This window comes from Balaenoptera musculus, chromosome 6, assembly GCF_009873245.2.
Source record: "Balaenoptera musculus isolate JJ_BM4_2016_0621 chromosome 6, mBalMus1.pri.v3, whole genome shotgun sequence".
NCBI classification, from domain to species: domain Eukaryota; kingdom Metazoa; phylum Chordata; class Mammalia; order Artiodactyla; family Balaenopteridae; genus Balaenoptera; species Balaenoptera musculus.
The window spans coordinates 46,213,698-46,228,760 of NC_045790.1; the positions used below are offsets into that span (position 1 = coordinate 46,213,698).

The following is a 15,063-nucleotide window of genomic DNA, read 5'->3' on the forward strand; positions in this document are numbered from 1 at the left end:
TTAGAATACTAATGTAAATATATTGAGATTTTAAAAAAATATAATAGTGTGAGGGAATGAGGGTAAGCCAGAACTACATAATAATTGTGTGTGACTCTAGTAAGCCCTTGAATACACGATCAAGTGAACATGTACTTCTTTGACCCAAATAACTATTTTCCTCATCAGTATCAATTGTTATCTTCATGACCTAAGACAGTATATGTTGGGAACAACCAATGGAATTATGGACCCACGGCCATTAAAAATTAGTCCAAACTCCTCAAGGAAAATAAATGGAGGAAATCCTAGCAGCAAGTCTCTAGGGAATGGTCAAGTGTAAATATGTCAGACCAGTGCCCTGATCCTCAGTGAAGTTCTGTGGTTGATCAGAATCACCGTCCTACACAGGCCCTCCCACCTACTTTGGAGGGAGGGAGAAGGACAAGAACCAACACATTAGATAATTCTCGCTTGTTAGGCAATCAATAGATTATACCATACTTAAAGCAAAATATGGTCAATTATCACAAGAGTAGGCCAGCAGGCAACTTTCCCAAGGTGAGACTTTTCAGTGTAGTAGCTTACAGCACGTCAGGGGCATCAACAGCAGCCACTGGGAGGATCCAGACCCCCAAGTCTCCAGATGTGGATGACAGTACAAGCTGTCTTGGACCACAGAGCCAATGCCCAGAAGACTTTTCAGATTTGAGTAAAAATATCTACATAATTTTCACAGAAAGATCATCTATATTTGTGGATCCCACAGTCATAGTTTAACAGTCAATGGAGATGTATAAAAAACATGAAAATCATCTAAATGCCTGGAAGCATGGGAAATGTCCAATTCCCTTGGCAAAATACTATGCAACCGTTAAAAATACTTATGAAGCCAGTGTAAGAATGGGTTAAAATGCTTTTAAAATAATTTTAAAGTAAAAAAGGCAGTATTCAAAGTGTGTATGTACATTTTTCAATTGGCTATGATTATAAAAACGTTAATACTCATACGCAGAGGGAGCAAAAACTTAGGAAAAACAATCAAAATTGTCATTGGGCCGTGGGATTCTGGATTCTTCTTTGCTTATTTTTACTTTTCTGAATTTTCTAAATTTTAAGTCATATTTTATGATTATGATAAAACATTTAAAAACCATTTAAATAAAAATTAAATCTAAAGGCAATGCAACTTTTTTTAACCACTTTCTAATTCAAGAATGCCACACTGGTGACAGCTTCATATTACTTCTCTAAACTGAACCAAGACAAGCCCTTTCAGGAGCCAACATACGCTAGGATGCTGTTCTGCAGCACGGACAACACTGGATGGGCATAAAGCACGGAAGTGATACCTTTTAAAAGATCCCTGGATTTTGCTGAGAGGCCTTCTTTAGGGCTTTCCATGATGCTGAATAGCCAGTCAATGAACTAGAGTGAAAATGAAGAACGGTATCAGTGAAAACAATATCACTATCAGTAAGACATCATTCAAACCCTTGGGCCTGCACATACGAGTATCAGGGCAGTAGTCCCTGGACAATACCTGCCTGGGCTGGGAAAGTGGAGCAGAGACGGGACCAGGCACAAGAGATGGGAAAGTTGGAAAAGGCTCTCATTTAGTTAAATGACCCAGCGAAGTCAAACCTCCTTCCTTTGCTGATTACCCTGGGACTTGCTATAGCTTTTAAGAGTGGGGTAGGCATGGGCCCAGAGGGCCTCCTGTGTGCCATGAACATTCTGCCTCATCACTCTGAGACGCCCCAGAGAGGTTAAGAACCTTGCCCAAGTCCACTCCCAGTGAATGGCAGAGTCAAGGTCTGAACCCAAGTGCACCTGGCTTCAAAGCCTCACACTCCTCCTTCACATCATGCTGCCTGCCACCTGGTTCTGTGTGTACCAGGCCTAGGCTCCTAGGTGGGGTGGTAAATGGGGAAACACATCAGATGTAAGCCCCTGTTCCTAAAATATGTTTCTGTGGCTAAGAACAATTTGTGCCCAAATGGATATGAAGCAAAGTTGAAATGTAAGAGAAAAGGCATAAAACAATTTACTAGGTAGACCCAGGCGTATTAGCTGCAAATAAATCCTGCAGATGAGGTAGAAACTCATAGTACTCATGAGTTTGACTGATATCCCAGGTGCAGCCAAAATTGTTTTTGAATTAGATAACGGATAATTTCGTTGACTGAATGTTGCCAATCTCGACTCATTGAAAAACACATACACTAGTTGTAGGTATTAGGAGTTTTAACCTTGGACTAGAAAAAGAAAATATTCCTAATTCCCTGCTTTAATTAAAACTTTTTTCTTTGTTTATTTTCTTTTCCTCAATTTTGTTTTATCATATCCTACTGGTAAGTAAATAAATCAGGTACTACAAATACATGATAGATGCAGGATGTCTATACTGTAGTCCAAAACGAACAGGGTGTCCCAGGCCAGAAATAAGGGGATAGGATACCACATTTAAATTTATTTTCATTTAAAATGAAAAAGAAAGCACAAAATTTGGGATAATAATACTAATGCTTATCAGGTTTAAGAAAACAAAGGCATTTTAATTGAGATGCTCAGTGAAGTTCATGGCTAAACTGTGGGTCCACAGCTCAGAAATATTTTTAAAGATTAATGTTCAGATTTTAAGAGTAAGCCACACAAAGTTGGCTTTAAGCTTTCAACCTCGTAAAAATCCAGTTTTGATTAAATGGGATTCAAAAATACCTTTCAATCAACAATTCAAGACAGGTCAGAGCCACGTAATGAGAAATAAAGGATGTACCGTATTTTCATATGCTCTTCACGACAGCTAGTAGCCTGGGGAAACTCAGTATTAAAAACCAAAAGGTGCTTCCTATAGTTTGGGTTTTCCTGAGGGCAAAGGTGATGACATTAGGCCTTTACAAATCTCCCCACGGTATCTCGCGCAGGCCAGAAGCACCTGGAACACGCCTATCGCATGGAATGAGCTGTGGGGAACCTTAAATATGGTAAAAGATGGATACTCCAGATTCGCATCTCCCTGGAGGATTTCCCGGACCCATCCCCAGACATTGTTGATCACCCCCTCCCTTGCTCATCACCACTGTATCCTTATCATACCATCTTGCAACCTTGAACTTGCCTTCCTGTCTGTCCTCACTCTGAAATTCTGGGCTCTCAGAGACTTATTCATCCTTTTATCCCCAGGATCAAGAACACATGTGTCTTCAATAAATGAAGGCAAGTATAAGCTTTTCTTTCCACCTCACCCCTAACTGTAAGCAAGTTGTTGCTGTTGTCACTGATGATTTTAGTCAGCGGTTACCCTGAGCCTGGGCTAGCCTCAATCTCTGAGGCTGTGCATCTGCCTGAGATTCGAGGCTGAGTAGGAAAGCCTGTAGTGTGACTCAGGTTTCACTTAACTCCCACCTCAATTCTACAGCAGAAACTGCTGAAGAGAAAATGGCCGCCTGCCCTGACAAGCAGGTAGCTGCCAACCTCACCTTCTGGGTCTGTTCCTTCCATGGCTCTTTCTGCAGCAGAAGAGGCATGCTACTGGGAAGGAGAGTGACAGCCTCCTGCACAGTGACCCTGTGCAAGGGACTCCTGCCAAGGAACCTTGATGCTGGCCCAGCTGGACCATTTTCCTGATGCCATGGCAACCAACTGGCACTGAGGCCAAGGAGCAGAGGGGCAGCATGGTCTGCCCATGCAACCACTGCTGTTGCAAATATCAGCAACAAGAAATCCAAAGCCTACAGGAGAAATAGGAACAAGGTCAGGTCACATGCTTTAACAATGCAAAGTAACACATGTTCACATACACAGCCCCCATCATGAGGCAATGTTACCTTCCCCTTCACTCAAACCTTCCGCCTGCCCCACCCCTACCCCAGAAGAGGGACTGGACCGAATAGCAAACTATTTCCATGCTTAATGAAGAGACATTTTGGGGTTTCAGAAGGTTTGAAGGATCCTCTTTTGTGAAGACAGAAGGCCCAACAGTTTCATTATTAGTGTTCTAACATTTCAAGAGAAACAATTTATTTAACACCTAAACATACTGAGATCCAAACATTCCTCTGTTTTGGTGTTTTCAAAGAGACTTAAAAATTAATTAAGAGAAATACAGGCAGGGATATTTAGGTTTATTATTATGTGGCAAAACTGATTTTCAAAAATATGTATAGTGTATTCTGTTTTTAAACAGAAACAACAAATGACTCTCCACATGCATTAAAAAAAAATCCGTTTAGAATCCATGCATTTAGATTTTATAGACTAATCTAGACACTTGTAGAAATGGTGGTAACAAGGGCTACCTCTGAGTTACTGTACTACTGTGATTTAAATTATTCTTCTTTCTGTTTAACTGTATTTTCTAAGTTTCAAAAGATTTTGTAAGAAAGCAGAGAAGGTTAATACAAACTTTGGAAATGAGAAGAAGAAGAGGAAAGATTATGCTAACTCAAAAAAAAAAATTTAAAAAGTACCCCTCAATCTCTTAAAATGCCTAATCTCACTAATGAAAATTTCAAAAAGACACACAACTCTGCAGAAGAGCTGGGCAGAATATCAAACAACATCCCAGGTTATGCATATTTTGCTCACACAGCAAACAGCAGACCCATGAAACATGGCTATGGAAAAATACTAAAAAAAAATGCACATTGGGCAGCTGAGTCAAGAAAATGAGGAGAGTAGGAAAGTGCTGTCCTTCATTTTTTTTACTAATCTTTTTTTGTTTTACTCACCCAGTACCTTTTCTGGGTCATAGGTCATTTTGCAGGTGGGGTGAAAATTTCCCTCCAATATGTGCATGTAAGTATTGGCACAAACACAGATTACTTGCATACACTTCAGGAACCCCTTCAAACCAGGTGTTTGAAGCCATGCTCCGGGCCAGTGCGGAGGCCAGAGCCCTGTACCCCAGTCTTTGTGGGGTCCAGCCCAAGTACACGGGATCCCAGTTTCCCCCTCCAGCTAGAATCCTTTGTGTACTGCCTGTCAAGGAACGTGTTCTGTTGAAAATATTTTTCAAAGGGCAGCCATGGGCATCTCCTAGAGCCTGGTAAGAACATCCGTTTCCTTGTGACGTCAGATAATTGTCATCTTTGTTTTCACAAAAATAAAAGGAAGGAAGGAAAGAAAGCTCCAAGCAGCAACAATGTTCCTCTTTTGGGAGAGTAAATATCCTCTATATTTTAAGGAAGCCACAAATGACTCCTCTACATTGTACCTCATTAAGAGCCACGTTCTGAACAGACGCTGACTGGTAAGCAACATTTCTGATATAACCCATCAGTTCCAAGAGCCACTCCATTCTCTTCAACACACCTGAAACAAAAGGATATTTCTTACCAGACCTTGGTTTTCCTTTGCAATGAAAAACAGATCAGCGATTACCATCATAACTAAAGCAGAACACCCGCGGAGGACCCTGTGCAACAGTTTCAAGTCCTTTTATGGTACCTGAGACTTGTGCTCACCCGTGAGAGGGTTTCTGATACTATTCACATCAGATGACCATATTTTGGTCTTTATTTTTAAAAGCTAATTTATTCTTCAAATCTGTGATAAAATGGTGAAATGCATTTATTGGAGTTGCTCAACATGAAACACCAGGAGAAACTGGGCATGCCAACTAGTTAGTAGTGTTAAATCTTTGATAACTAGCTGTTTTTATAGTCCTCCCTTGCTTAAATATTCCCAATTTATGCAAAAATCATAAAGAATACCTATCCTAAAGACATTAAAAACAAACAACAAAAAACAAAACCCAGCTATTACAGGCTAACTGGAGAACAAACATCAACATAAATATTAATTTTTCCTTTAAAAAAATGAGGATTCCCAGCACAGCAGAGACTACTTGGAAACGTCTTAAAATTTAGTGCATGAGAGGAAAATGGGAACTAAATTTGAAGGCCAGCTAGTTAGGACCAAAGGCAATATCAAATTTGTTTCCTTCATGTATCTTCATGCTTAATAGGGAATACCTACTAGTTTTCTGCCTGATAAATACACTTTTGAGTTAGAGTAAAAAATCTCATTTCTCATCACAGGTTCACTTTTCACTGGGCTGGCGCTACTGTGGACATGAGACAACTCTCTCAGTTGCCAAAGAGGAGGATGAATCAAAATTTCCTACACAGTCTTGCAAAGACTATTACAATTGTATTTGTCAGTTTTCTCTCAGAGCCTTCAAGATACAAGAGATGGGGATGATGGGTCTCAAGGGCTTCCCAGCCACGTCTGGTCTGCTGAAGCCAGATGCCTTCAGGACCTGAATGTAGACGTGAGAAATTTTAAGCATATGACCAAAGGCATGGAGGAGAAATGAGGGAGCTCCCTCTTTAGATGATTATTAAAGTATAAATGTCTAAAATGGTCTAAAAGTTGCACCATTCATTAGCAGAGCTTCAGGCCTGAAGCTTCTGGCTTGAGGATGTAGTAAGGGTGTCCAGATTTTATTCTTCTCACCCCTGAGAAGTTCTTCTATAGAATAACTAATTTGTTGTTGGGCTGCTTTCTTTTTCTCTTTGTAAAATGACCACCCAAAAGCCATTTTCATGAAAACATCAGGGAGAATCAATCAGCATCCATCTGCTTGAGAAAGGAAGCAGGAAGAATCAACCTGATAAACTTGTTTATGTCTCTGAGGGCCTGGAGGGCCAAAGACAAGATAAAAGTCACCAGTAGAATTCATTCCCACCTCCAAAGAGTTGATGTTGTGAGCTGTAATTGCTTGTTTCTATCCAAGGTGCTACTCATTTGGGGTAAAAAGGCCTCGCCTGTGTCAAGAAGCACTAAACTAGTTAAGTTGAGGAAACAATTACAACCTAAAAGATGGTAGGCACATCTTTCTGTTCCTGATGTTCGCCTCCAGCTGGCCTTACCGGTGTTGGCGTGGCTCACAATCCGTGCCTGGTATAAGCTGTGCAGTATCATCCAGGCCAGTGTGTCTTTTTCATGGTGCCGAATAGCAACACTGAGCACATCAGTCAAGCCCATCAAGGGGAATCGTCCTTGAGAGATCAAGTATAGTCTGACAAAGGCAGCCTTTTCTAGGCTGTTCTGCAAAAAAGCAAATTGTTCAGTTACTATTAAATTAACTGAAATTGTTATAGAACCTCGGGGCAAGGGCAAAAGAGAAAGGGTGAGTTTGAAGTTGATTACCATTCCAAATGCTAAAACTGTTCGTTTCCTGCACAGTGTGACCTACCTGCCTCCGTGCTATATTAAAATGTACCTACAGACAGATGGTTGTAATGTCACCTCCTGTTTTCTCATAAAAACCATAAATGATTTCAGGGGTTAACTGGTGAGGATATTTAGTAAAGATACACAAATAATAATAATAACAATGATAACTAACAAATACAGAACTTATTATGTGCCAGGCACCATTCTAAGCACTTAACCTGTGTTAATTTGGCACTTCACAAAGTGTGGTACACAGACCTATGGGGCACCCCAAGACCCTTTTAGAGGGTCTGTGAGGTCAAACTATATTCATAATAAGACCCCAAACTGTAGTAATGTTCATTGTATTTTTCACTGACACTTGCAATTTTTTAAAAAGCTAGTTTCATTTAAAATATCCTGTAAACAATAAAAATTACTAGTTTTGTTAAACCTCTGCCCTTGAGTACATCTTTGTAATATTCTGTATGACCAAATGGGAAGTATGCATAAAAGACTTGTGCTGCAGCCCCAAGTGTGATGGTCGTCTCAAGGAGAAAGTTGTGAGAGTGAGTTGTGAGCTGAAATAGCCACTCTTCTCATGGAACGCCATTTAGTTGAAAAGAATAATTGACGGACAAACTATGGTTATGAAAACTGAGTATTTGATTATTTTTTAAAAGTGAAGGAAGTAAGACTGTCACTTCAAGGAAAATACTTGACAGTATTTATTGCCAATGATAAAATGTGAGCTTTTAAGTGAAAATTAGATTTTTTGGAAAATCTGTATCTGCTTCGATGACTTTAGTAGCAGATACGTAAAAGACTTTTCTGATGAAGTTGCCGGTGATACTGACAAATGTGATGTTTTGATGTTTTATAATGAAATGTACCAACATTTGGAAGATTTTCAAAATTTAGTGACTCAGTATTTTCCAAATGACCAATATATCTTACAAATCTTGCAATAATATCTTACAAAATCATGCATTGGTAAAAGACCCAGAGTGCAATGGACCAATGGATTTTAATGTAACAGAGTATGTGAAGTTCACTGATAAGGTTTCAGATTCCATGTTTCAATTAACCTATAAGAAACCAACACCTGCTGAGCTTTGGTACAGTATCAAAGAAAGACATCCCCAATCATCAGAAAAGACTGTTAACACACTCTTCCCCGTTCCACCTACGTATCTGTGTGAGGCTGGATTTTCTTCACATACTTCACCCAAACAACATCACAACAGAGTGAATGAAGCAGCAGCTGTGAGAATCCAGCTGTCTTCTATTAAGCCAGACAATAAAGAGACTTACAAAAATGTAAAACAATGCCACTTTCTCACTAATTTGTTTTTTGGAAAATAGTTTTTTCTTACATATGTTAAGATGCAATGGGTTTATTATTATTACTTTTAAGTAAATATCTTTAAATTTTTCTAGTTTTAATTGCTAACATGGTAAATATTGACAGATATAAGCCACATAAATACAAGCTCTTTGGAGTCCTCAATGACTAAAGTAGTCCCGAGACCAAAAAGTTTGAGGACCACTGAATTACGCATTTAATTCTAACACTGAGCAATAGATTACTATTATCATCCCTCCTTTACAGATGAGGAGACGGAAGCACAGAAGTTAGGCGACTTGCTTACTGCCACACAGAGTAAGAGCTGAAACCCAAGGAGTCTGAGCTCTTCACCTGTACCTTCTCAACTGTGTTCTTTCTAGAAATGAATAGAAAACACAGGGCTCAGCAGAACACATTAACTCTTTTGGGGACACCAGAACAGGATTTAGAATGTTCTAGTGACAATCTTCTGAATGGCACTTTAGAAACCCAAGTGAATAACACAGCAACTTTTAGCTCTAGGTACCCCGAAGTAAATTATATTAATTAATTCGAACAATGTAACATGAATATAACAAGTTGTAATAAATTACATGAATGTAATAATTATGATAATAAGTTATTACTGAGTACTTGCCTTGGGTCAGGCACTTTCCCAACAACTTAACATGGATTAAGCTATTTAACTCTCAAAACAACCCTAATAGGTAGGCGCTATTATCTCCCTTTTATAGATCAGGAAACCGAGGCAGAGAGAGGTTATGACACTTCACCAATGTCACGTTGCTAGTAAATGAGAGACTGGCTTTCATACCGGGGCAGTGAGGCTCCAGAGTCCACTCTCTCAAGCATTTCCTTATACTGCTTATCCTTGCTTAAAACAAACTAATCTCCAAAACGCCGATATTCCAAATATTCTAACAGTGCCTCTCAAACCTTAGGATGAACCACAGTCACCGGGAGGGACTGTTAAAACACACACCACTCGGCCTCCCTCCAGGGTTTCTGATTGAGTAGGTCTGGAGTGAGACTCCAGAATTTTCATTTCTCATCACTTGCCAGGCTGATGTTGTGGGTCCGTCGGCCACAGTTTGAGAATCACAGCTACACCATGCAGAGGATTCAAGGATTCAACTTAACAGGCCAACCTGCCATATAGTGAAATAAATGATAAGATGACCACCCACGATGTGAGGGCTCACAGTCCTCTAGACCTCTGGTATTACCTGGTACACAGGGATGCCATTTGAATAAGTAGGTCCCATGGGGATGTACTTATTCTAAAAAATTATTCATTTTTTATCTGCAATTCAAATTTAACAAGGTATCTTGTATTATATTCTAAATCTGGCAACTTTACTCTTATGCTACTTTTTGCTTATTCATCCTTTGATTCGGTATGGGTCTGAGAGGTACTTGTTAATTATCTTGTGTCAGTGATAATAGTGTTTGTTTTTCAATCAGCCACCTTTCTTCATTCCAAAAGGATAAGTATCAGGTGAAGGAAAATAAATGTGCCTACCATGCACCAGAAAGTTCTTTGGTCAGACTATTTCCGTTCTTGTGGATTTTGTATTGAAGATGTCCTGTACTTATTTTTGCTCATCAGTAACACTAAAATGTTCTTGACGAAGTGGGATTAATTAGGTTAAAAAGTTATTCATTCATCTATCCATTTATATACTACTACATATCCAACCGTACTAGGCTGGACATGAGACCCCACGGTGAAAAAGATAGTTTCCTGAAATTAGCCAGTAACAAACAAATATGAAGCAAAGCTAGCTTCAGCCAAAAGGATACTATAATCATCTCAATTGTAATTTCCACCTCAATAATAAAAAAACACATAGATATGTTATTACCTCAGTAATCTGGGCCACCCGATTGGCTTCATCGTCTGTCATTTCCGAGAGGCATTTTGCTACACTGATATACAGCTCTAGATCATTTCTCTGGTAAAGAAAAATCCAAAGCATGTCAAAATACAGTGTAAAAAAACACATATATTCTCAGTGTTCTGACAAAATCATTAGATTTGCTTATCTCCACGAACAGCAGCTGATGAGATTTTAATTTTAACCAAGCCAAAACTCGTGGCCAATTTTTATCATTTAAAAAACATCTTTCCTGTTATTGCATGTATTTTGTTTGACTGTACTTTTTTCTCCTTATCAGAACCCATCATTCCGAATGGATTTTTAACTTCTTTGTACAACTACATTTCAGAACTCTGTTGGGGGAGAGGCAAGGCTAGTATTAAGTCACTTGATGTAAATAGTGGGTCGGACAATATGCCCAAGGACTCCCCAGGTGTAAAGTATAAGGGTTTCTTTTTTTTTATTTTTTAAATTTATTTATTTATGGCTCCGTTGGGTCTTTCTTGCTGCGCCAGGGCTTTCTCTAGTTGCAGCGAGCGGGGGCTACTCTTCGTTGCAGTGGCTTCTCTTGTTGCGGAGCACGGGCTCTAGGTGTGTGGGCTTCAGTAGTCGTGGCTCACAGGCTCCAGAGCGCAGGCTCAGTGGTTGTGGCACACGGGCTTAGCTGTTCCACGACATGTGGGATCTTCCCGGACCAGGGCTTGAACCCATGTCCCCTGCATTGGCAGGCGGATTCTTAACCACTGCGCCACCAGGGAAGTCCAAGTGTAAGGATTTCTGAACGTGCTCATCTTCTACAGGCATTTGGTAAAAGGCCTAAGAGCAAACTTCCTGGTGCCGCACTGGTTAACCTGCTTCTGAGCGTGCTCAAAACTTTGGTTCTAAATATTCAACCTCAATTTAGACCTTGGAAGCAACATTCTTAGTGAAGAATGTGGTTATTTCTTGCTAGCCTTCCCACCACATTCTTAAAACATATACCTCCCTGCTTTGCCAAAAGGCTTTAAAAAATCCCAAACATAAATTGTCAGGAATGTAAATATTTTTGTTCCTCACCCGAATCTTATTTGGCAGAAGGTCAAAAATTTTCCCAGTAGCTTTGCTGAGCAGACTCCAGAGGTGGTAGGCAGGGCTGGGCTGTTTCATGGCCTGGCTCAGACCCTGTAAGGCACTCGGGCATAACTCAGGTTTGTAGAGTGGGGAAGCTGCTTTAAAAACTGTCACCATTAAGCTTTCAACAAAACCCACGATCTGTTCATCAGAGACGTGTTTTATCCACGAAGGCACAGATAGCAGGAGGTATTTCTTGATATTCAGCTGAAAGCAAAACAGAAGAGGTCAGATGTAAACAGGCAAGTCTGGGTTTATAATGCTCAGAACCTCTAGGTCATCACCGTGTTTGAAAGATAAAAGGTTCAGGTGAAAGATAAAAAGTTCAGGTTGTTTCCTAGACCCTCATTTCCCCACAGCTTCATGGTCCAATGGACCACCGATGCATGTAATTTTAGCGGCTGCGGTGACTCCTGATCCAGGGTGACTCATGTGGATATATGGTATCTGCCAATCCATCTGTGAACTACTCAGCTTAAACCTTGGATCTCTTCAGCGAGGGGAATAAAATGCTACTTCTAAAAGAACATGACAGTTGCTATTCAGTCTTAAAAGGTCACATTCTCCGGCAAGAAAAGCTCCTGAAGATGAAGGCTCAACTGCTGGAAATCAACTAAACAGAATATCTAATATTATTCATTTCTTCTTCTGAGGAAGAATAAAGAAATAATGAGGGGAACTGGCATTCTCGGGCCATTTCTGAGCAAAGAAGAACCAGCCGAGCATGTGGAACTGACCATAGCATCTTAGAGTTCAGGAGAGCTAAGAAGGGGCATAGTTAATGATAGCTGTGAGCCACAGACTTTGAGAAAGCAGGCTTCAAAAATTCTTAGAAACATTAAGTATGATACTAAAGGAGCAGCAAGTCTAAAAGAAGTGCTTTAAAAAATAAAATCTGACAAAAACCAGTAAATTTCAAAAAAAGATCAATGTAGCTTCATGAGTTACAGAAGATTTCACATTAAAAAACATGCCATTTCAGATCATTTTTTAAATGAGCAGGTACAAAATTAAAAAAATGAATTTACAAACTTAATTTGTTAATTAACAAAGATAATAAGAAAGGTTCCTAATCAAGGACAAATGCAAAAAAAAAAAAAAATAGGACAGATCTAAAAGAGAAATGGAAGGATAACTAAAACCTAGAAAAATGTCTGAGATCAAAAAAACAGGCTGTTAGAATTATACATGATTCTAAAGGAAGGAAGCATTAACAGAACAGTGTTCAAGACACAGGCTTTTGAGTCAGCCGGACTCTTGCATTTATTTGCTATATAAACTTTGCTTAACCTCCATTTGTCTCAGTTTATCAACCTATAAAATGGAAATAAAATCTACTTCTCAGAAGTGAAATAAGCCAGGCACAAAAGATATAATAGTGTACAATTCCATTCTAAAGAATTTCTAAAGTTTATATGAAATTTATATGAAAGTTCTTTAAAAAAGGCAAAATTATAGAGACGAAAAGAACAGTGGCAGCCTGAGTCTGAGATTGGGAGTGGGGATTAACTATAAGTAGGCACGATGGAACTTTTTGGGGTGATGGAAATATTATTGGTGATGGATGAAAATATATAAATGTACTAAGACTCATCAAATTATACACTTAAAATAGCCATATTTTATGGACTATAAATTATAACTCAATAGAGCTGTAAAAAAAAAAAATTGGCTTGTCAGGGTTGAAGAGAGATTAAATCTGATGTCTGAAAGTACTCATTGAGTGCTTACCAGTAGCAGGTACATAACAAGTGCTCATTAAGTGGTAGCTAAATGGGAGCTGTTTGGAGTAGACAGGTAATAACAGCTGATGGAAAGGATGCAGACCTCAGTAACACTGACCTTCAATTAAAAAGAATCAGATGTAGAAAAGCTTAAAAAAAAAAAGTACAGAGTAGAGACTAAAGCCAAAAGACTGAGGAAATAATAAGAGGGTTTTGCACTATCCTCAAAGAATTAATAAAGCCTCCTAGAATAGAAGAATAACAAAGAGGAGATCATTTAGCTTATAATTAATTGGTAAACCTCTAAGGAATCATGGAATGTGGTTTTGTTTTTTGGTCCTACCTTGAAATGTACCCAAAATTACACATCTTTACTAATTTCCCCTCTTTAAATAATCTCACCCTATTCTTCCTACCTACCCTTAGTCTATACCCTGGAAGGTGCTGGCCCCCTCTATCATAAATACCAGGCTAGATCACTTCTCCCTCAGCACTTTACTCAAGCTGAACACCATTGGCAGAGATGTTCTACTCTCTCCACATACACCTTCCCACTTACATCCCCTTGTGTCTCTAACTTGATGCCTAATGAAATCCTACCAAGCCTTCAAGGCTCGCCTTAATTGCTGCCTTTCTATAAAAGGGAGGGATCATTTATCCAGTGCATGTGGATTTGCCTTTCTTTTAATACCCGCTGAAACGACTGCATATCATATAAACAAACCCAGGTTCCAATAACTCTACAACTTTCTACCTGTATGGTCTTGAGAAAGGAATTTTAATATCTCTGGTCATCACTGTCCCTTTTTCTTGTAATAAATGGTAGCTGAAAGCATGAATGGTGATGGCTATGGCAGAGTTCTGTGTCCCACAATTTTCCAATTTGCTGTCCAGCTATTGTCAAGCCCTCACTCTTTGTGAAATCCCATTTGTCCCCTCTTGACTTTGAGAGCTCACACACAAATGAATGTTGATCTCCCCCAAAAGAACCATATCCTCCTGTTGCTCAACATCCTTAATTACTACTTACACTCAGACCATGGATCAGTGGCGGCATCACCCACATTCCCAACAGTGCAGCTACATTCTGGGATGACTGAGCCTGGGTCACCATAATTTCAAGACACAGTTGCTGAATCTCTTCACCTGAAAGAGAAGAAAGGAAAAAAATATCTGTAATATAGCTGCTTCTCTTAACTCATATTCAGGCTTCAATGTCTCAAATCAGACATCTAAAGGTAAAAGAACTTGTGTGTGATGTCTAAAGGTAATGGAACTTCAGCAAACCATAAGGTATTTCAAGAGACGTTTTTAGTTACGAAGCAAAAGAAATGTACCCACTGTATCAGAGGCCTGAGTCTTGGAACTGGCAAGGATCTTGAAATAGATCAGGAAAGTTCTCTTATGAGAACTTTGTCTAGACAAACCTAAACACTCGAATACTATTAAAAATTTGAGAAAATTCTAGCTAAAAATCTATAGTTTCTGTTTTTCTCTCCTCTCCATCTTACGTTCAGCATATAGACAAATCTGGAAGGACTTAGAGATGTATCCACATTCTCTAGTGACCCAGTCTTTTTAAGCCTGATCCCAGTCGGCAGATGCATCTTCCCAACCAGACCTTTTCTTCTTTTTACTAAAACACCAACATCTTCAATATAGCACACAAAAGCAGGGGAGGGGCAGGGGAACATATTTTTCTGGAAACATAGTATGGCGAGATCTGGAAGCATAGTATGGTGAGGTCATATCTTATATAGGATTAGGTTCAAATGAAAGCGTTCAAATGAAAATTGTGTTCAGTCAAAATAATCTTTGATTATCCCTTAAACTGTACATAAATTATAGTATACAAATC

At 39.3% G+C, this 15,063-nt stretch overlaps 2 protein-coding genes across 6 annotated transcripts in view; one reads left to right on the forward strand and one right to left on the reverse strand.

The window, feature by feature from the left end:
• The window catches only part of HACD4 (3-hydroxyacyl-CoA dehydratase 4), a 103,759-nt gene that overhangs the window by 68,919 nt on the left and 19,777 nt on the right, over positions 1-15,063 (forward strand). Inside the window, exons 6-7 of one of the 4 annotated variants that reach the window (XM_036855068.1) lie at positions 3,166-3,198; positions 6,024-6,844. The exons of 1 other annotated variant lie outside the window; for it this stretch is intronic. In XM_036855068.1, coding sequence (XP_036710963.1) covers positions 3,166-3,198; positions 6,024-6,061 — 71 coding nt within the window. In that variant the 3' untranslated portion in view covers positions 6,062-6,844. 2 more of the 4 variants (XM_036855065.1, XM_036855063.1) reach the window with 2 other exon arrangements.
• Positions 1-15,063, reverse strand: part of FOCAD (focadhesin) — a 318,822-nt gene that overhangs the window by 1,273 nt on the left and 302,486 nt on the right. For both annotated transcript variants that reach the window (XM_036855059.1, XM_036855060.1), the window contains exons 37-43: positions 14,236-14,351; positions 11,428-11,688; positions 10,357-10,446; positions 6,858-7,035; positions 5,198-5,295; positions 3,462-3,713; positions 1,332-1,407 (exon numbers count right to left, since the gene is read on the reverse strand). In XM_036855059.1, the coding sequence (XP_036710954.1) occupies positions 1,332-1,407; positions 3,462-3,713; positions 5,198-5,295; positions 6,858-7,035; positions 10,357-10,446; positions 11,428-11,688; positions 14,236-14,351 (1,071 nt within the window). The remainder of the gene's footprint in view (positions 1-1,331; positions 1,408-3,461; positions 3,714-5,197; positions 5,296-6,857; positions 7,036-10,356; positions 10,447-11,427; positions 11,689-14,235; positions 14,352-15,063) is intronic.